General features: G+C 35.6%; 5 protein-coding genes across 8 annotated transcripts in view; all 5 read left to right on the top strand.

The window, feature by feature from the left end:
- Positions 1-22,972, top strand: part of LOC145333124 (uncharacterized) — a 79,046-nt gene that overhangs the window by 4,600 nt on the left and 51,474 nt on the right. The window contains exons 2-3 of one of the 4 annotated variants that reach the window (XM_080178278.1): positions 16,801-17,071; positions 17,479-18,035. The gene's annotated coding sequence lies outside the window, so the exon portion shown is untranslated. Of the gene's footprint in view, positions 1-2,608; positions 2,762-3,097; positions 3,206-16,800; positions 17,072-17,478; positions 18,036-22,972 lie in introns of those variants that run through there. The other 3 variants (XM_080178280.1, XM_080178281.1, XM_080178279.1) reach the window with 3 other exon arrangements.
- LOC145333122 (uncharacterized) overlaps positions 1-22,972 on the top strand; it is a 51,305-nt gene that overhangs the window by 5,644 nt on the left and 22,689 nt on the right. The gene's annotated exons all lie outside the window — the stretch shown is intronic.
- LOC145333126 (uncharacterized) lies at positions 3,582-5,129 on the top strand. The gene has a single exon (XM_080178282.1). The coding sequence runs from the start codon at positions 3,733-3,735 to the stop codon at positions 4,462-4,464; it is 732 nt and encodes a 243-aa protein (XP_080034408.1). The 5' UTR covers positions 3,582-3,732; the 3' UTR covers positions 4,465-5,129.
- Positions 8,033-12,131, top strand: LOC145333117 (uncharacterized). The gene is made up of 2 exons (XM_080178271.1): positions 8,033-8,099; positions 10,354-12,131. The coding sequence occupies exon 2, from the start codon at positions 10,416-10,418 to the stop codon at positions 11,535-11,537; it is 1,122 nt and encodes a 373-aa protein (XP_080034397.1). The 5' UTR covers positions 8,033-8,099; positions 10,354-10,415; the 3' UTR covers positions 11,538-12,131.
- LOC145333121 (uncharacterized) lies at positions 21,613-22,967 on the top strand. The gene has a single exon (XM_080178274.1). It carries the CDS (start codon positions 21,671-21,673, stop codon positions 22,754-22,756), a length of 1,086 nt encoding a protein of 361 aa, XP_080034400.1. The 5' UTR covers positions 21,613-21,670; the 3' UTR covers positions 22,757-22,967.

The following is a 22,972-nucleotide window of genomic DNA, read 5'->3' as shown; positions in this document are numbered from 1 at the left end:
TGTGTTTTACTTTTTATTTTTAAATAAAAAATATAAAATTGGGTGTTTGAATTCAACTCCCCCCTAATCAAGTTTCTCTAGAGGCCTCTAAGGGCGTAGTCGCTGGTCCTTATAATAGGATATACTTTGTACATAACTAGCGGCTTCGCCCCTAGCCTCTAGGGGCTTTGCCCCAAGAGGTGATCAAAAAAAGTGTAAGGTGAAATTCGTAAAAAAAAAAAATAATAACCAAGGAAATCTTCTACAAAGGAAATCTTCCACAAAGGAAATCTTCTACAAAGGAAATCTTCTACAAAGGACTAAGGATATCCTAAAAAAAAAAAAATGGGGGGTTCATTTTTTTAGTTTTTTTGGGGGGGTGGGGGTGTCCCACCCCCCAAAAAAATAGCTTAAAACCACCACAGGACCAATAGGTATATACCCTGAAGAGTAGAATCCAATCGGTTCAGTGGTTACCGAGATCTTAAGGGACAGACGGACAGACATCGTTCTACTTTGTATTATAGATAACAGGATGTCTGTTTATTTGTACCAAAGGATCTCGCTAACCGCTGAACCGATATGGTTCTCCTTAACAGGATAGCTTCTCATAGGTTCTTGGAAGTTTTATAACTATTTTGGGGAAGAGTATCACCATCCACCCTTCCAAGAAAATCGACTTTAGAAAAAAATTACCTCCTCCCCTCAAAAAAGAACTTTAATTGCTCACTGATTTTTTATAGTTAAATTTTTCCAGATGTCTATATAAAACTTTATAGCTTCGCTACTTATGTATGTTGTTATCCATGTTTTTTACTTTTTCTTTTTAAATCTAAAATAAAAAAAATTGGGTTATTGAATTCAACCCTCCCCTTCTCAAGTGCCCCTAGAGGTCTTTAGGAGCGTAGGCGCTATGGTCCGTTATGGTGTCTCTCCGCTATTAGACTTAAATGTTTTGATAATAGGTAACTAGGAAAATATAAACATCATTTTTATTAGGAATGTACGTTTTGTACGTTTTTTACTTTTTTTTATGTACGTAACGTATTTTTTTTGTGTACGTTTTGTACGTTTTTTATTTTAAAAATTGGCTGGCCAGTCTGCATTCATGTTTTGGGGCATAATTTCCTTATTTATTGACTGATTTTAGTAATTGATGTATCCCTGAACAGAAAATCCTCCTTATTTTCATTTTCTGTTCAGGGATACATCAATTACTAAAATCAGTCAATAAATAAGGAAATTATGCCCCAAAACATGAATATCCCTGTAATAAGGTTTCCCCTCTGGTATACTGGATTTACTTGATTTACCTCACTCAACTTTCTGGCGTGTTGCACAGTGAAAAAACTACCCCCCCCCTTATTTTTGATTTTCTTCAAAATTAAGGGGGGGGTTAAAAACTACCCCCCCCCCCCTTATTTTTTATTTTTGTCAAAACTAAGCGGGGGGTTAAAAAACTACCCCCCCCCTTATTTTTGATTTTTGTCAAAACTAAGCGGGGGGGGGGGTTTTCGGTGCTGCGGTCTTCACATGTAAGCAAGCACCTAGCCACCTTCCAAGAATTTTTTATTAATTTTTCAACCTTCCATGTGAATTATTTTAAAGAAGACTATTTTTGTATGATGATAAATTCACTAAAAAAGTCTGTTTTTCTTGAAAATATTCAAATGATATATATTATGGTAAACAAAGCTCAGTAATATTTGTCATAATGGTTCACTTGGCATTAAAGTAAAAATGTCATATAGATAAATTTGTCTTAAAATCATTTGTAATAAAAACATTTGTCATAATATGTACACTTGTAAGTAGCATTTAACACCTCCTAAAAACAAAAATTTTGAGTTTTTAGCTTATTTTTCAAGATATCTAGCTGATTTTTTTAATGTAGACTTTTTTAACATAATTGTGCTAATTAGCCACTACAGATTTCATTTTGGTACTTTCCTTCTATGGGCAAATGGGGTATAACATTCCCCTAAAACAAAATTTTGAGTTCTTAGCTTATCTTTCAAGATTTCTAGCTGATTTTATTTGGTACTTTCGTTCTAGGGGCAAGTGGGGTATAACATTCACCAAAAACTAGATATCTAGCTGATTTTTTAAATGTAGACTACTTACCATATTTGAATTCAGTAGCCACTACAGATTTTGGTACTTTCTTTCTAGGGGCAATTGGGGTATAACACCCTCCAAAAACTAAAATTATGAGTTCTAAGCTAATTTTTAAAGATAAAGATGTATATGCTTGTAGTAGAATATTATTATATACACAAAGTTACTTAATATACTTTATCATTATCAAACATTAAATAGAATTGTATTTAATTATTTCAGCCTGCTGAGTAAATATTGTTGGTTGTGACAGTCCCAACATAATCTAACTGCTGTCCATTTTTAGGTCATGTCAGAAGGTTGTTTGCAGTTTACTGCGGCATACATTATTGTTTTTCAGTCATTAATAGTTTTATTTTATAATCAAAACTTCAAAAACTTTTTAGACCGCTTACCCATATTGTAACTTATACAATATGGGTAAAGTATGGGTGGGATTAAACTACTGTAGAATAGGTTTTGTAACTAGGATTTAGCCCATACATCTTTTATTTATCTATCTATATTCTAGAAATCATCAATTTGCTGCAGCTACTGAATTATTAACCTTTTCCAGAACAGCACTTCTGCACATGTCCTAGCCTACATGTGGTAACCTGTACGCTGGATCTGACTTATGACTTCTTGTGCTATATTTTATCAACACTCTGTACAACTGACTAAGGTAAAGCTTATTTGTTGGTAGAGCTCCCACAAGTCTGTCAACTAGTCACTAATCATACAATAAAAAAACTTAGAGGGGGAGGGGCGGAATAGAGTTAAATTATTTAATATTAGACTCACTTATAACACTGCAGTATATAACTAATAACATTACTAAAGAATGTCGTGGGACCTATTTTCATTCTGTTCTAATAAATATGGCTAGAATCAAGAGTACAGAATAGAAAAATAATAATAATAAGGAAATACTTATACTGCTTTGTTCAATATAGATTATGAAGTCATATTGAATTTAAGTTAAGGAAAAATTAAAGTCATTATAAACTTTATATTTCAGATGATGCCACTGTAGGAATATCAAATCTCTATAACTACATAATAGCATAGAATAATGGATAGTGAAAAAGAGAAGAACTCTTGTCAGATTTGTGGCAAAACATTTAGTACAGCTAGTTATAGAGACATTCATATGAGAATACATACTGGAGAGAAACCATATTCATGTGATATTTGTGGAAAATCATTCACCACAGCTCATAATAAAGACAGACATATGAGATATCATACGGGAGAGAAACCATATTCATGTGACATTTGTGATAAAAAATTTACTTCATCTCAAAATAAAGAATCACATATGAGAACACATACTGGTGAGAAACCATATTCATGTGATATATGTGAGAAGTCATTTACTCGGTCTTATAATAAAGACATTCATATGAGAACACATACTGGTGAGAAACCTTATTCATGTAAAATATGTGAAAAATCATTCACCACATCTCATAATAAAGATGTTCACATGAGAACACATACAGGTGAGAAACCATATTCATGTCAAATATGTGAGAAATCATTTACTTCATTTCATGCTAAAAATAAACATATGAAAGTGCATACTGGAGAGAAACCATATTCATGTGAAATATGTAGCAAAACATTTACTTCATCTCAAAATAAAATGTTCACATGAGAACACATACAGGTGAGAAACCATATTCATGTCAAATATGTGAGAAATCATTCATCACACTTCAAGATAGAGAAAGACATATGAGAATACATACAGGAGAGAAGCCATATTTATGTGATGTATGTGGCAAATCATTTAGTCATTTAAGCAGCAGAAATAAACATGCCAAGACTCATGAAGTACATACTACTGAGAATAATATAGTTGTTAGTGACAATAATATTGATATTAGTTACAACAATATTGATATTAGTTACAACAATATTGATATTAGTGACAACAATATTGATATTAGTGACAACAATATTCATATTAGTGACAACAATATTCATATTAGTGACAACAATATTGATATTAGTGACAACAATATTGATATTAGTGACAACAATATTGATGTTAGTGACAACAATATTGATATTAGTGACAACAATATTGATATTAGTAACAACAATATTGATATTAGTGATAACAATATTGATATTAGTGACAACAATATTGATGTTAGTGACAACAATATTGATATTAGTGACAACAATATTGATATTAGTGACAACAATATTGATATTAGTGACAACAATATTGAAAATCCTGAATTTGAACAAGTATTTATAAAGGAAGAGGACAAAACTAATATTTCTCAAGTAAAAACTGAAAATGCTGAAATAGAAGTTGAAGAAGAAGATTTGGTGAAAAAATATTGGGAAGAATTTACTTCAGATTTGCCTTAGTACCTAGCTGTACATTTGAGTGTGTTATTAATATTAATATTTTATTTTTGCCATATTCTAATATTTTGCTAGATGTATTGCTTGAAAAAGTTCCTAGGTAGATACTATAGTTAAAATTAAAATAAAGTAAATATTTGAATAAGAATGTGTAAATGATATTTCTGATTTCTATCCTAATACTTCAGAAATATATTTTACTTTGTTTCATGTTCATCATTCATTTGATTTTATGGTCTTTTGATAATTTAAGACAATGTCATTAAATATATTTTGAAAAATCTTATCTCATTTTGTATAATTCGATCAGGTTGTAATTTTATATTGAAAATATCTGATGGATTTTTATTTGCAATAATTTTTCTTCCTTAAAATGGGAAAACTATCTCTTCTTTTATTATTGAATGTTTATATTTAAAGAATTAAATTTAACAGGGTCCATTTTTTCAAATGGAAACCTATTATATTTGAAAGATACCCTCCTCTTATTTGACATTAAAGATAAAGTTATTTTAAATGCTTTATTTTAAGTTGAATAAAATAATATTCTTGAGAGTAAAAACTTCATAAACAAGTTGAAAATGTAAACTTTTCTTGCTTTTCCACGAGAAAAAAAAACTTGCTTGCTAATTAAATTTGTATAAATGCTTTCTATTTTTAGATCTTTAATTTTTGCCTTAATCATAACCTAGTGTATATTTTATTGTATTGATATTTGTATGTCTTGTAATACTTTAATATATTTATTTCAGATTAATATAATGAAATAAAAGAAGTAAAAAACTTTTAAAGAACTCAATCCAAGGTTGACCTAAAAATTCAGGTGATAAGTAAAGTAAGTTGATAATTTATTTTTGTATGCTGATAAATTCAATATAATATATAATAATATATATAATATATATATAAAATAATATTGTTGTACCAGTCAGAAGTTGGGTCTTCAGATTAATTTCATATTCATAATATCATATATCTAGGTAAGTATTTTTAGTACTATTGTATGTCTATAATTTATTTGTACAGAATCGATATTATTATAACTTCTCTAATAATGAATAGAAAATTATAAGGGGGGGGGGGGGGTTTAATGCAACCATCTCGTAATCAATGTATAAATGGCACTTAAAATTCGAATTTTGATCTGAAATTTTGCATAAGTAATCCTTGGTAGGTCTATTTTCCCTAAATCGAAAAAAAAGTTGAAAAAGTAACGGCTCAGCCGTTTTTTGGCTATTTTTAGGGCAAATCTGTCATAATTTACGTAGAAATCAACTTTTTGAAACATATTTTTGCTTTAAATCATGTGAAATGATACAAAAAAAAACATTTTTTAGATTTCTAGTACCAGCAACTACCGGCTAGAACCATTTGAAAACGTTTTGGATCGGAAAAGAGCATTATGTGGAGAGAGATTTCGTGATGGATTTCGCTTGAAAATACCCAACAAATGGCTAAAGGATGAGCCGCCAGCCGTTAGCCGCTACTTTTACAACTTTTTGTTCGATTTAGGGAAAATAGACCTACCAAGGATTACTCATGCAAAATTTCAGATCAAAATTCGAATTCTAAGTGCCATTTATACATAGATTACGAGATTGTTGCAATAAACCCCCCCCCCCTTAATATTAAGAGTATCTACTTGCTAATTGTATCACAAGAATTGTGTTCTTATGTATAGCATTGAGATTAAGTTAATCAATATCGGGCATTAGACGCAATTAAGTTTAGCATGTGTCCTATTTTAATACTAATAAAATGTACATTATCATAGTATCAATTAATAAGTAGATATTTAATTTGAAATTATGTAAGTTTACTTTTACAGATTTGTAACTGGTGCCACAGTAGGAATATCAAATATCTATAATTATATAACAGCATAGAATAATGGATAGTGAAAAAGAGAAGAACTCTTGTCAGATTTGTGGCAAAACATTTAGTACAGCTAGTAATAGAAATACTCATATGAAAACACATACAGGAGAGAAACCATATTCCTGTAGTGTTTGTGGAAAATCATTTAATCGATCTCAAAGTAAAGATCAGCATATGAGAACACATACTGGTGAGAAACCATATTCATGTGATGTATGTTGTAAATCTTTTTCTGAAAAGGGAATTAGAGATAGGCATATGAGAACACATACAGGAGAGAAACCATACTCCTGTAGTGTTTGTGGAAAATCATTTGCACATTCAAGCAGCAGAAATAAACATGCTAAGACTCATGAAGTACATACTAGTGAGAATAATATATCTCTTAGTGACAACAATATTGATATTAGTGACAACAATATTGATATTAGTGACAACAATATTGATATTAGTGACAACAATATTAATATTAGTGACAACAATATTGATATTAGTGACAACAATATTGATAATCCTGAATTTGAACAAGTATTTATAAAGGAAGAGGACAAAACTAATATTTCTCAAGTAAAAACAGAAAATGTTGAAATGCAAGTTGAAGAAGAAGATTTGGTGAAAAAATATTGGGAAGAATTTACCTCAGATTTGCCTTAGTACCTAACTACTGTGGACATTGTTATTCATGATGAAAATTAGATTGTTATTGATAATGTTAATACTGTACCTATATAAATTCATTTTTACTTTATTTTTATTACTTTCTAATTTTGCAAGTGTTAATGCTTCAAAGTACCTAGATGCCATAGTTGAAATTACAATAATGTAAATATTTCAATAAGAATGTGTTAATAATATTACTCCACAAGTATTTCACCTTTGTTCTTTTTATGATTTTTTAAAATCGTTTTGAGATTATGTCATTAAAAGGGGGGGGGGGGGAGAGTTAGTTTACAAGGAAATTAAATTTTAGTATAAAATATTGCACTGTCTGATTGGGCTTGTTTTTATAGTTATTAATCCAATTCTTGTTTTAAAACTTCTTATATTATTAGATCTACTTGTAAACTTTGAAAATTTAAAATTTTCTTTCTAGGGGCTAGTGGGGTGAAAACACCTCATCAAAAAATAAGATATAAGTTCTAAACTTATTTTTTTAATGAAAACTTTTTTTCACACTACTGAAATAAGTAGCCATTACAGGTTTAACTTTGTCCCTTAACTTCTTGGGACTTCCCCACAAATACAAAAATTATAAGTTTTAAGGTTACTAGCCCCTAGTATGAAAGTGCCACAATTAAATCTGTATTGGCTAATTAACTCGTTGATGAAAAAAATGGTCCTTGAAAAATCAGTACAATAACTTTAAAATAAGCGCAAAACTTATAATTTTAGTATTTAGGGTGGTGATTTACCCCACAAGCCCCTGGAAAGAAAGTGTCAAAAATCAATTTTTAAATTTTTACTTGTAGATAGAGTCTTACAATAGATTTTTAAAAAATAATTGGATTGCTAACTAAATCCCGTGATTTTAGTATTTTTGTAATGTAAAGTAAAGAACCAATGAGAAAAGATAAATAAGATGTATTAAACTAGGTAGGAATTAAAAATTCAAATGTATATTGCGTAGTAATAACACTACCACTTTTATAACATTATATCATATACTTTGATAATACTGTATAATTATATTTTCAGATTAATACAATGAAATCAGATAGATAAGAGGAGCACACTTAGGAGTGGAAATTACAAAAATTGCGGTGAGTATTATTGAGTGAACTGCACTAGATCCAAAATTTTAGCTCTTTAGTTAGTCATAAATACATGTGACATAAATAAATTTGTCATAAATACATTTGACATAAAGATACATTTGTCATAAACGTACGTTTTTCATAAAGATGCATTTGTCATAAAGGTACGTTTTTCATAAAGGAAAATTTGTCATAAAACCATCTAAATTATTTTTAAAAACCTAAAATTTAAGCCTAACAATTAAAAATCTGAATCTGCTATTAAAAAATGGATTCTGGATTCAAAAATTGGGCGGATTCCGGTTTCGGATACAGTTTGCCAACCCTTTTTTTGACAAAGGTACTTTTATGAAAAATGTACCATAATGACAAATGTACCTTATGACAAACGTACTTTGTGACAAATTTACCCTAAAACAAATGTATCTTTAATGACAAATGTACCTTTATGATAAATATTTTTATGACAAACATACCTTTATAACAAGTAAACAACAGCTTAATTCATTTATACAGAGTTGATTAAAAATATTTTTTTAGGTTTTTAAAAATGATTTAAATGGTTTTTTGACAAATGTATTTATGACAAGTTAATTTATGACAAAAATTACTGAGCCGTCCTCGTTCGTGCATAGTCCCCTTTTCCATATAAAATAACTATTTGATTAAAATCTAGACTGGCCTGAATGTACGTAACGTCTCAAGTCTGAGTACGTCCTATACATTATATAGAGGTGTGTATGTAACAGTGGAGCTACTCTATAATTTACTTTATATAATGCTATTAGAGAAACGTGATTTTCTTGGCTCCCATTCAAGATAGACAGCGAAAATGTTTAGTGATTGAATAAGTTCACATCCTACATATCCTTTTGGTTGGGGTACTAGATCGATTCATAGGTTTTCAAGTTTTCGTGTTTTTCTGGACTACTATTCAAGATTCAAATTAAATAAATTTACATTCTACATATTTTCAAAAAGTTTTATTGATTCCTAGATGTAAAGATTTTTGTGATTTTCTCTACTCATATTCTCAATAGTGGGTTCTAATTTTCAGTGATTGTATAAGTTTTTATTCTTAATACTTCCACTAAGTTTCATTGAGATTTGGTTGGGGTGCTAAATTTATTCCTAGATATTCACGTTATTATATATTTGACTTTTGATTTATTCAATTAATTTGAATGCTTATCTAATAACTTTTGAGCTTTGCTACTTATAGCTGTAGTCATCCTTGTTTTTTACTTTTTTTAAAATCCACAATTAAAAATTGTTCAGCTCCTCTTCTCAAGTTCCTTCTAGAGGCCTCATAGGGCGTAGCCAGTAGTCCTTATACTAGGTTATACTTTGAACGTAAATAGCGGCTACGCACCTAGAGACCTTGTGTTGTATTCAATAACCCAAATTTATATTTTAGACTTAAAAAGGAAAATGAAAAAAAAACTTTTTAGTGCCAAACCCCCCCCCCAAAAAAAAAAAAAAAATTTCATTTCATTTTAAAATTCATTTTGGAAAAAAAATTTGGTTTGGGGGGGGGGGGGTTTCTAAGAGCGATTTACTCTTGGGAGGGTAGTGGTTCAGCGGTTAGCTAGATCCTTCGGTACAAACATACAAACAGATTGACATCCTGTTACTTTATTATAAGGATAACAGGATCTAGGTTTGTTTGTACTAAAGGATCTCGCTAACCGCTAAACCGATATGGTTCTCCATCACAGGGTAGCTTCTTATAGGTCCTGGGAAGGTTTATAACTATTTAGGGTTAAGGGTACAACCAACCACCATCCCAAGTGAAATTGACCATAGAAAAGAATTACCCCAATAACCCTCCCCAAAAACCCTCTCAAGAGAAATCGCAAAAAAAAGGACATAACTAACACCATTTAGTGGCGTTAAAATAATTTTTGGTCAACAGCTTATCTTAACATAGATTGAAAAGAAAACATTTTACGTGCACCTAGAGACTTATAAATGAGTAGCCGCTAGTAGACTTAAATGTATTGGTATAGGTAACTAGAAAAAAATCATTATTTTTATTAGGAATGTATGTTTTTGTAACAATTTGTTATTTTTAAATTATTTAATATCGGGCATCAGGCTCACTTACAATAATACAGCAGCATGTTACTTACCATTAAGTATGGCAGGTGTCCTATTTTAATACCAATGAAATAAACATAAACCATAACAATAATGAAAAGAATGAATTAATAAATAAATACTTTATTTTCTTCCAAGTTATATAAGTTTACTATTTCAGATTAGTGATGCTACTGTAGGAATATCAATCAATTATCTATAATTATATAAAAGCATAGAATAATGAATAGTGAAAAAGGTAAGAACTCTTGTCAGATTTGTGGCAAAACATTTAGTACAGCACGTAATAGAAACACTCATATGAGAACACATACAGGAGAGAAACCATATTCATGTGAAATATGTGAGAGAACGTTTTCACATTCAAATAGTAGAGACAGACATATGAGAATACATACAGGTGAGAAACCATATTCATGTGAAATATGTGATAAATCATTCTCACAGTCTTGTGATAAAAATAAACATATGACAACACATACTGGAGATAAACCATATTCATGTCAAATATGTGGTAAATCATTTTCCAGAGCTCAGCATAAAGATACACATATGAGAACTCACATTGGGGAGAAACCATATTCATGTCCAATATGTGGTAAATCATTTACCTCAGCTAATGGTAAAGATTATCATATGAAAACACACATTGGTGAGAAACCATATTCTTTTGATGTATGCGGTAAATCTTTCACCACAGCTCAAAGTAAAGACACTCATATGAGAACACATACAAGAGAGAAGCCATACTCATGTAATATATGTGATAAGTCTTTCTCACAGTCTAGTAATAAAGATAGACATATGAGAACACATATTTGTGAAAAACCATATTCATGTGAAATATGTGGAAAATCATTCACCACAGCTCAAAGTAAAGACATTCATATAAGAACACATACCAGAGAAAAACCATATTCTTGTAATATTTGTGAAAAATCATTTACTCAATCAAGCCACAGAAATAAACATGCTAAGACACATGAAGTACATACTAGTGAGAATAATATATCTCTTAGTGACAGCAATATAGATATTAGTGACAGCAATATTGATATTAGTGACAACAATATTGATATTAGTGACAACAATATTGATATTAGTGACAACAATATTGATATTAGTGACAACAATATTGATATTAGTGGCAACAATATTGATATTAGTGACAACAATATTAATATTAGTGACAACAATATTGATAATCCTGAATTTGAACAAGTTTTTATAAAGGAAGAGGACAAAACTAATATTTCAAAAGTGAAAACAGAAAATGTTGAAATAGAAGTTGAAGAAGATTTGGTGAAAAAATATTGGGAAGAATTTACCTCAGATTTGCCTTAGTACCCAGAAAATACTGTACATTTAGTGTGTTATTAATATTATGTTTTATTTTTGCCATATTCTAATATTTTGCTAGATGTATTGCTTGATAAAGTTCCTAGATACTATAGTTGAAATTAGAATAATGTAAATATTTGAATAAGAATGTGTAAATTATATTTCCGATTCATATCCTAATACTTCAGATATATATTCTACTTTGTTTCATGTTCATCATTCATTTGATTTTAAGGTCTTTTGATAATTTAAGACAATATCATTAAATGTATTTTGAAATATCTGATTGATTTTTTTTTTTTTGCATTAATTTTTCTTCCTTAAAATGGGAAAACTGTCTCTTCTTTTATTATTAAATGTTTATATTTAAAGAATTAGATTTAACAGGGTCCATTTTTTCAAATGGAAACCTATTATATTTGAAAGATCCCCTCCTCTTATTTGACGTTAAAGATAAAGATATTTTTTAAATGGTTTATTTTAAGTTGAATAAAATAATATTCTTGAGAGTAAAAACTTCATAAACAAGTTGAAAATGTAAATTTTTCTTGCTTTTCCACGAGAAAAAAAACTTGCTTGCTAATTAATTTTGTATAAATGCTTCCTATTTTTAGATCTTTAATTATTGCCTTAATCATAATATATTTTATTGTATTGATATTTGTATGTCTTGTATTACTTTAATATATTTATTTCAGATTAATAAAATGAAATAAAAGAAATAAGAAACTTTTTAAAAACTCAATCCAAGGTTGACTTAAAAATTCAGGTGATAAGTAAAGTTAGTTGATTATTTATTTGAAAATAGCCAGCTTCCAAGAATTTTTTCTTAATTTTTCAACCTTTCATGTTGTTGTTTTGGCTGCTCATAGTCAGTTTCCGGTCCGGGTAGTCATCAGTGGGTGAGGGGGGGGGCGTGGGCTTATGGTGGGGGCTCTGGAGGGGGGCGTTGGAGGGGAGGAAGGCTGGTGAAACTTGGATGGGAGGAGAGGAAGGCAGCTACATGGGTGGGATTTTGCCAGAGGTCCATAGGAGTAAGATTTGTAGGATTATTTGGGCATGAAAAGAGGTGCTGGACTGTTTCTGGGGTAGGATTAACAGGACAGGATGGGCAGTTGGGGGTAAGAGAAGCGTTGATGGAATGGAGGTAGCTTTGGAGTTTAGGGCAATAGTTGGATCTTAATTGGGAGAGGATGGTTCTGTAGTGTCTGGGGAGTTGGATTTCGGAGGGGTTGATGTCAGGGGGAGCTTGATTAAGGACAGGATTAGGGGGGTAAGAATTTATGGCTTGGGTGACAGCTGAGGTGTGGAGTCTGGAGATTGTGGATTTATAGTTTGTGGGAAGGAGGGTGTTGTCGGGGGAAAGAAAAGGTTGGAGAGTAGGAAGGAACATGGATTGAAGGGTGGATTTTTTGGATCTAGGGCCAGGGGGGGTTGTGACGTTGTGGAAGGATGGGTGGGAGGGGCGGAGGGAGGAGGCCAGGTATTGGGAACAAAGAAGGGAAAGGTGGTTCCGTACTGGTAGGATTTTGGTTTCTTGGTGGAGGTGGCTGATGGGAGATTTTTTAGTGGAACCAGTACAGATGCGGAGGGCTTGGTTTTGGAGGACTTGGAGTTTGTCAATGTTGTTTTTGGAGGTGTTAGGGAACCAAACAGGACAGGCATAGGTGGTGATGGGGCGGAGGAGGGTGTTGTAGGTGGTGAGGAGAGTCTCCTTCTGGTGGCCCCATTTGGTGCCAGCCAGACATTTGAGGATTCTAAGGCGGGAGGAAATTTTTGAGGAAATGGTGGAGACATGGGAACTGAAATTGAAAAAGGTGTCAAAGGTAACTCCAAGGATTTTAGGGGTTTTCTCAAGGGGAAGGGTGGAGCCGTTGATTTGGACTTGAGGATGGAGGTTGGATTGGTGCTTGCGGTCAGAAGTGAAGAGGGTGACAGTGGATTTGTTGGGAGCTATGGAGAGGCCGTTGGTGGAGGCCCAGTCAGCGATTGAGGAGAGGTGGGAGTTGATGGATTCAACTGACTGGGGGCTGTTAGGGGAGGAGTGGAAGGAGTTAAGGTCGTCAGCATAGGAGGAGGTGTGGGCAGGGGGAATGTGGGGGGCATCTGCTATGTAGAAGTTGAAGAGGACTGGGGAGATAACAGAGCCTTGGGGGACGCCAGTGTGGACAATTTTAGGAGAGGCATTGGTGTTTTGATAGGAACAGAAAGCCATCCTGCCACGCAAGTAGCAGGATAGCCATCTAATGATGTTGGGATGAAGGTTGGAGGAGGAGATTTTTTGGAGAAGGAGGTGGATGGGAATGCAGTCAAATGCTTTGGAAAGGTCGATGGAGGCAACAGTTGTGCGGCTGGGGGGGAGGTTTTGATTGAGGCCATTGGCAATGGTGGTGGAAAGGTTGAGGAGGGAGGAGGTGGTGGAGTGGAGGGGTTTAAAGCCGTGTTGTGAGGGGTGGGTGGAGAGGGATTGTTTAAGGTAGGGGAGGAGTAGGCGTTCAAGGACTTTTGCTGCAGGACAGAGGAGGGAGATTGGGCGGTAGGAGGTGGAAAGGTCAGGGGGTTTACCAGGTTTGAGGAGGGCAATGATTTTGGATAGTTTCCAAATGGCAGGGATGTTGGCAGCGGAGATGGAGAGGTTGAAAAGTTTAGTGAGGTAGGAGATGCCATTTGGACCAAGGTGTTTAAGGTGAAGGATGTTAAGGTTGTCGGGGCCAAGTGCAGAGGAATTGGAGGAATTTTTAATTGCTTCAAGGACAAGGGCAGGGGTAAAAGGTTGGAAGTTTCTGTTGAGGTGGTTGCGGCGGCGGATTTTACGGATAATTTTTCTGGAGAAAGGGTTGGAAGTATGACGGGAGACAGAGGTGAATTGACTGGTGAAGGATTCGGCAATGTGGAGGTGGGAGGTGTGGACTTTGTTGTTGTTGAAGGAAATGGGTTGGTTGGAGGGAGGGGAGTTGTTTTTGCCGGAAAGGGACTTGAGGAGGGACCAGAATTTGGAAGGGTTTGTTCTATGGTCGGATTTGGAAAGGGTTTCTTGCCATTTTTTGTTGGAATGTTGGTTTACTATTGAGGAGATTTGGTCATTAAGGATTTGAATTTGAGGATCATGGGGGTTGGTTTCTCTTAAGGAGTCTCTTTGCTGGATAAGGGGTTTAGCAGACTGAGGGAGGGTAGGGTTGGAATTTTTGATGAAGCCAGCAGGAACAGTATGTTTGGAGGCAGTTTGGAGGATTTGGCGGAAAGTGGCTTCACCTTGGGAGCAGGAGGAAGGGTCAGGAAGGTCTTCAAAAAGGGTTTCAGTTTCTAGGGTAAAGGTGTCCCAGTCTGCTTTATGGAAGTTGTGGAAGGTTTTGACAGGGCGGGGGGTTCTGGTGATTTCGGGAATGGAGAGGAGAATGGGAAGGTGATCAGAACGGAGGGTGGTAAGGGTGTGCCAGGAGAAATCAAGGGCAAGGTGGGCAGAGCATAAGGAAAGGTCAGGGGAGGTAGGTTGGCCATTGGGGGGAAGGCGGGTAGGGGAATCCTCGTTGAGGAGGCAAAGGCTGCTCTCATTGAGAGCTTCCAGCAGAGCCTCCCCACGATTCATGGCAGATTGGTCAAGGGTAATGGAGTTCCAGGCAGGGTTGTGGGCATTGAAGTCACCGACTAGGATAAGGTCATTTGGATTTTCAAAAAGGAGGTTAAAGTCAGGGGTGTATTGTGGGGGGCAGGAGGAGTGTGGGGGGAGGTAAAGGTTGATGATTTGTAGAGGGGAGCCATTGCGGGAAATTTGGATGCCATCAACTTCAAGGGGGCCATTGGAGAGGTGGTTGAGGTTAAGGTGTGTGAAGGGGATGTCTTCGGCAATGAGGAAGGCTATTCCTCCACCAGGTCGGTCTTGTCGATCCTTCCTGATGAAGTTATAGCCAGGGAGGGGTTTAGGATTGGATTTGCAGGAGAGTTTAGTTTCTTGGAGGCAGGTAATTGGGATGTTGAGGGTTGAAATAAGGTTGTGGAGTTCATCTTGGGTGGTAAGGAGACCATTACAGTTGAATTGGAGGATGAAAGGTTTACCAGGAGGTTTGCGGGGGGCAGGGGTGGGGGGAGGAGGGGGCGGGGGTGATTGAGGGTGTGGTGGTGATGGAGGTGCTGTTGGGGAAGGTGGGGGAGACGGGGAGTTAAGTGTGGAGGGTGAGGGAGGGGGGGAATTTTGGGGGGAACAGGAGGGGCATATCCAGAAGGGGGAGTAGTGGGTGGAGGATGGAAGGAGGGAACATTTGGGGTGGACCCATTGGAGGCAGGAGTTACATTGGAAGGAGCCAGTGGATTTTGTAACACCTAAGGAACAGATAGGGCATGGAAATTTGGGGCCACGGGATTTAGGTGGGGGTGTTGATTGTGTGGGGGTGTCATGTGAATTATTATAAAGAAGACTATTTTTGTATGATGATAAATTCACTAAAAAAGTCTGTTTTTCTTGAAAAAATTCAAATGATATATATTATGGTAAACAAAGCTCAGTAATATTTGTCATAATGGTTCACTTGGCATTAAAGTAAAAATGTCATATAGATAAATTTGTCTTAAAATCATTTGTAATAAAAACATTTGTCATAAAATGTACACTTGTAAGTGGGGTATAACACCCCCCTAAAAACAAAAATTTTGAGTTTTTAGCTTATTTTTCAAGATATCTAGCTGATATTTTTAATGTAGACTTTTTTAACATAATTGTGCTAATTAGCCACTACAGATTTCATTTTGGTACTTTCCTTCTATGGGCAAATTGGGTATAACATTCCCCTAAAACAAAATTTTGAGTTCTTAGCTTATCTTTCAAGATTTCTAGCTGATTTTATTTGGTACTTTCGTTCTAGGGGCAAGTAGGGTATAACATTCACCAAAAACTAAAATTAAGAGTTCTGAGCTAATTTTTAAAGATAAAGATGTATATGCTCACATTAGAATATTATTATATACACAAAGTTACTTAATATACTTTATCATTATCAAACATTAAATAGAATTATATTAATTTAATTATTTTAGCTTATTTGATACTGAATTTCATTTCCTATAAGTGTACTCTACAAACTTCCCCCCTCCCTTATTTCAGCCTGCAAAGTAAATATTGTTAGTTGTGACAGTCCCATCTATAAAGTATGGGTGGGATTTAACTAGAGTAGAATAGGTTTTGTAACTAGGATTTAGCCTATACATCTTTTATCTATCTATATTCTAGAAAGAATCAATTTGCTGCAGCTACTGAATTATTAACCTTTTCCAGAACAGCACATCTGCATATGTCCTAGCCTACAGTTGGTAACCTGTACTCTGGATCTGACTTCTGGTGCTATATTTGATCAACACATAACAGCACCTCTGCACATGTCCTAGCCTACAGTTGGTAGCCCGTACGCTGGATCTGACTTCTGGTGCTATATTTGATCAACACAGAACAGCACCTCTGCACATGTCCTAGCCTACAGTTGGTAACCAGTACGCTGGATCTGACTTCTGGTGCTATATTTGATCAACACTCTGTACAATTGACTAAGGTAAAGCTTATTTGTCGGTAGAGCTCCCACAAGTCTGTCAACTAGTTAGTCTCGTCAAGTCACCCACCTGCAATCACATTTTATTGGAGAGTATATTTAGAAGTGTAGCATTTCTAAATGTGACTCTTTTATACAATAAAAATACTTAGAGGGGGGGGGGGCGGAATAGAGTTAAATTATTTAATATTAGACTCACTTATAACACTGCAGTATATAACTAAGAACATTACTAAAGAATGTCGTGGGACCAATTTTCATTCTGTTCTAATAAAAATGGCTAGAATCAAGAGTACAGAATAGAAAAATGATAATAATAAGGAAGTACTTATATGTTCAAAATAGATTATGAAGTCATATTGAATTTAAGTTAAGGAAAAATTGAAGTCATTATGAACTTGATATTTCAGATTTGTGACTGATGCAACTGTAGAAATCTCTATAATTATATACCTAACAGCATAGAATAATGGATTGTGAAAAAGAGAAGAACACTTGTCAGATTTGTGGCAAAACATTTAGTAGACCTAGTAATAAAGTCAGGCATATGAGAACACATACGGGAGAGAAACCATATTCATGTGAAACATGTGGAAAATCATTCTTACGTGGAGATCAAAAAGTTATTCATATGAGAACACATAGTGAAAAGGGTGATCTTAGAAATGAAGAATTTGTAGAAAATGTGGCAATTGATCCTCTTACTACCAAAGATAAACCTGTTAATAATGATGAAGCTCCTAATATCATTTATTTAAAAGAAGAAATTAAGGAAGAAGAAACTCTTGATAATGATCTTCTCTCTATTAAACAGGAGCCTGCTTTCATTGACAACGTGAAAAAAAGTGAAAAAGATAATACTACATGTCAGATATGTGGCAAAACATTTAAAGCTTCTAAAAGTAAAGACAGACATATGAGAACACATACAGGAGAGAAACCATATTTATGTGAATTTTGTGATTCATTCATTCATTTAGCCCATTATCCTTCTTGTATAGGGTCACCGTCATCTGTTGCCAGATTTAAGAATCTGGCTGCGTCAGTTGGATTTGTCCAGAGGCTTTGGACAGTGAGGTTGGTTGGGTTTCCAGGACAATTAAACAGGTGTGCAGATGTATGACTGTTATCACAGTTGGGGCATTTGTCATTAAAATTTCGGTCAATTCTGGATTTATAACTATTAAGATATTGACTATAACCAGATCTTAGTTGGGCCAATGTAGATCTAGTTATTCTGGGGAGGTTCTTCTCGGACTCGTCAATGGCAGGTGGACGAGTATTTAGCACTTTATTATTTGAAAAGGCCAAAAGTGAGTCCTTCACAGAATTGGTGTGTATGACTTTGAGCTTTTTCTTGTAGTTTTCCTCTGTCAGATTTCGAGCAATGGGTTTCACTGCTGAAGCAAACTTGGATGTCAGTGTTTGTTTCATCTGACGTGGAGGTGGTGGTCTGTACAGGTCAGTGTGATTAGGGTGGCCAGGTTTTTGTGTTGCAAGAAGAAATTGTTTAGAGATCATTTCGCAATGATCCTTAACTTTCATGATCTTGGTCTCATCATGTAGGTGGTCAATATTTGTCATTTTATGGCAGCCTGTAGCAATGCGTAGGGCATGGTTTTGGGCTACCTGGAGCTCGTCCCATGACGTTTTGCTGATGGAGGGTGTCCATAAAGGACAGCAATAGTTAAGATGAGACTGACCTGTGGCCTTGTAGGTGTTGATGATCACCTCCTTCTCCTTGCCCCAGGTGGAGCCAGACAGGGCCTTTAGGATGTTGTTTTGGGCAAGGATTTTGGTCTTGGTGTTACTGACGTGTTGTCTAAAGGAGAGAAGACCATCAAAGGTGACACCTAGGATCTTTGGTTTCTTCTCAGTGGGCACATCTTCTCCATTTATTTTCACTTCCAATTCCTGTCCAACTTCATTGGAGAAGGTGGTGAATATAGTAGCCGAGGATTTAGAAGGTGAAATAAAGAGATTTCTGGCCTTGAACCATTCATCAAGAACATCAAGGTATGCATTAATTTCCTTGACTATTGGTTCAATCTGTGGACCAGAGTTGAGAATGTTTCCATCATCAGCGTAAGATACAAGTCTAATGTTGCCAGGTGGAGATGGCATTTTAGACATATAAAGGTTAAACAGCAGAGGAGAGAGAACTCCTCCCTGAGGGACACCTTGTTTAACCTTTCTAAGTTTAGATTTAGAGTTTCTAAACATGACATATGTCTGTCTTCCACGTAGGTATGCACATAAGAATCTCTTAATGTAGTCATTCATGTTGAGGTTGTTGATATCATCGAGGAGTATTTGATGGTCTACTGTGTCAAAGGCACGTGACAGGTCAATGGCTACAGAGATAGTGCGGTGGACGGGTTTCTTACGGTTGAGACCGGTGTTGATGTGGTCAAGGATGGTCTGGAGGGCAGTGTTGGTTGATCTTCCTTTCCGAAAACCATGCTGGTGATCAGCAAGTTGGACAGCATCGTTGATAAGAGGTAGTAGAAGTGCCTCTAGTAACTTGATGGATGGTGACAGGAGGGATACAGGTCGGTAGCTAGGGCCGAGGTCAGATGCTTTGCCAGGTTTCAAGAGAGGAATTATCTTCGCCGTTTTCCAAATGCTAGGGATGATGGATGTTGCCATGCATTTGTTGAAGATCTTGGTGAGGAAGTCGATGGCATGGGTACCAAGATTCTTTAACATGATTGGTGACAGACCATCTGGTCCAAGTGCTTTTGAGTTTTTGGCCTTTTTAATTGCTGCAAGGGTTTGGGCTGGTGTAAAAACCACTGGTTGGTGTCTGGATTTTCTTTTCAGGGAGCGAAGGGTTTTCCTCAGTTGTTTGAGAGGTTTTTTATTTGATGGTGGTGTGTATTGGTGATTGAATCTGTTAGCAATCTTCTTCGCGTCCGTGAAGCCTTTATTATCAAAGTAGATACCTTGATTATCAGGCTGGTGTGGTTTGTTGTTAAGGCTCTTTATGGTTGACCAGAGTTTCTTTGATCCTTGTTTGCAGTTGGCGAGATGTTCATGCCATTTATTCTTGCGGTGTTGGTTAATTTTCTGGTTAATCTCCTTGTTTAAGTCAGGGAGTCTAACATCAGAAGGGTTTGCAGTTCGAATCTCGTCTCTTTTCTCTATTAGCTTGGCAGCTTCAGTTGGGAGCGCATTGAAGGTCTTAGGTATGCGGCCAGCTGGAATGAACTTTTTGGAAGCCTTTAGAATTGTCTGGCGGAAGAATTTCTCCGCTTTGTGGACATTATTTACTGGTCGGGCATTTACAAAGATGTTCTCAGTGTATTCTTGAAATTTTGGCCAGTTTGCTTTCGAGAAATTTATATAGGTGGAAGGTCTCGAATTTGACTTCTTAAGTTCTGCTGTTAGGCTAATAGTGATGGGCAGATGGTCAGAGCTTAGTTTCCTTTCAACAGACCAGTTAGTGACAGGTATAAGGTTGGAGGAGGCTATACTGATGTCTGGTGATGTTGAAGCATCATTTGTCACTCTGGTGGGCAGGTCTTCATTTATAATTCCACAATCATGGGCTGCAACAGAATCTGCGAGGGCATTTCCTCTGATGTTGTGTGTGGATTCACTTAGCCAAAGATCATGGTGGGCGTTGAGGTCGCCAAGGATGTAATAATTATCACCAAGATCCAGGTAAAGGTCATCAAGGTTAGGGGTGTAACCTTGTGTACAGCTTGCTTGTGGAGGTATATACACGTTTCTGATCTTGAGGGGGGAGTCCTTTCCTTGGATACTGATGGTCATGGTCTCCATGTGTGGGTCGCGTTCTAAGCTAGGTGGTGTTTTATCCAGGGTGAAGGTAATATCCTTGTGAATGAGGAAGGCAAGACCTCCACCTTTATTAACACCCCTGTCTTGTCTGATCAGGGTGTAGTTGGGTGTTTTGAGAGGCTTAGATTTGTTGGTCATCTTAGTCTCTTGTATTGCAGCTACTAGGAATTTCTTGTGTTCCATGTAATGGAGAAGTTCGTCAATTTTTCCTAGGATTCCATTGATGTTCCATTGCAATATTCTTGTGTTGAAGCCTGTGTTGGGAAGGATGTTGGGTTGGGGGGGGTTACGAGGGGGAGGGGGGTTACGGGGGAGAGGGGGGTTACGGGGGGGAAGGGGGTTACGAGGGGGAAGGGGGTTACGAGGGGGAAGGGGGTTACGTGGGGGAGGGGTTTTCTGAGGGGAAGGGGATTTAAGTGGGGAAGGGGTTTTAAGGGGGGGAGGGGGTTTGTGAGGGGAGAATGTGGTGGTGCAGCATGGTCCTGTCCAGGTGGTGTATTTCCTGCGTTCTTTGGATGTTTTCAGTTTCGAACATTTGACGTGGAGCCAAGCCAAGCATTTGGAGCATTGTACTGATGTGGTGCCGATGGATTTGGTGCACACTGGGCAGAACCAAGGTCCTGGATTCTGCTCGATACCAGCTCTGATAAGAAGGAGCCGAATAAGACAGGCTGGATTTATCTTATTCTTTGTCAGGCAAGTTAAAAACACATTTTAGCTGAGGGATTAATCTCATTGTCGTAGATGTTAAAAAACCTCTGGAGTTGACGGTGATGATGACGGTTCCCATATTGAAGGATGGGAGATTGTAAGCGTTGGCTCTTGGCTCCACGTCTGCTGCTGTTGTTGTTGCTGCTGATGTTGGAGGTAGATGTGCTGCGTAGAAGCGGCCAACATAACATCCGTGAATTTTGTGATAAATCGTTTTCACGTGCAGATAGAAAAGAAATTCATATGAGAACTCATACTGGAATTAAACCATATTCATGTGAGGTATGTGATAAGTCATTCAAACAGTTTGGTGACAAAGAAAGACACATGAGAATACATACGGGAGTGAAGCCATATTCATGTGATGTATGTAATAAATCATTTTCACAATCTCACCATTTAGATTCTCACATGAGATCACACACTGGAGAGAAACCATATTCATGTAATATATGTGGAAAATCATTCTTTCAATCTGGTGATAGAAATAGACATATGAGGATACATACTGGAGAGACACCGTATTCCTGTGATGTTTGTGGGAAATCATTTAGTCGTTCACATCATAAAGTTCAACATATGAAAAGCCATTCCGAAGAGAAACAGTATTCATGTGAAATTTGTGGTAAATCATTCTCACACTTTGGTGATATGAATAGACATATGAGAACACATACAGGAGAGAAACCATATTCATGTGAAATATGTTCTAAATCATTCTCACGTGCAGATAGAAAAGATATTCATATGAGAACACACAGTGGAGAAAAACCATATTCATGTGATACTTGTGGAAAATCATTCGCAGAAAAACATAATAGAGACATTCATGTAAGGAAACATACATCTGGAAGGAAAGAAACTGAAAAGTGCAGTAAATCATCCATTAGTGAAGAAGAAAATCTTGATAAAGATCCTCTTTTTATTGATCCTCTTACTACTAAAGATGAACCAGTTAATGATGATGAAGCTCCTAATATCATGAATGTAAAAGAACAGTTTAAGGAAGATGAAACTCTTGATAATGATCCTCTCTCTATTCAAGAAAAGCCTGCACAGAATGACAAAGCTTATGAAGCTGTCAATGTAAAAGAAGAAGAAACTGGTGATTATCTCTCTGACATTGATTCTATTGATATTGAAGATTTTGATAACGAACAGTATAATATTTAAGTTTGGTAAATAAGCACTTCTTCTGAGACTTTTATCTTACCGATTTAGCAAACTTTAAACTATAATCTTGATATTTTGACATGTTATGAAATTATAATTCAAAAGTTCAAATTCATTTCGTGGAAATCATAAGCATTTTTATTTTTAAAACATGCAGTACCTAATGATAAACCATTACTTAAATTTTTTAATAAAGTACTTCATATGGTAAAATAT

This window comes from Acartia tonsa, chromosome 12 (assembly GCF_053477335.1).
Source record: "Acartia tonsa isolate MP-2025a chromosome 12, ASM5347733v1, whole genome shotgun sequence".
NCBI lineage: Eukaryota > Metazoa > Arthropoda > Copepoda > Calanoida > Acartiidae > Acartia > Acartia tonsa.
The sequence above is the reverse complement of the archived record's forward strand: the minus strand, read 5'-3'. Positions and strand labels throughout refer to the sequence as shown.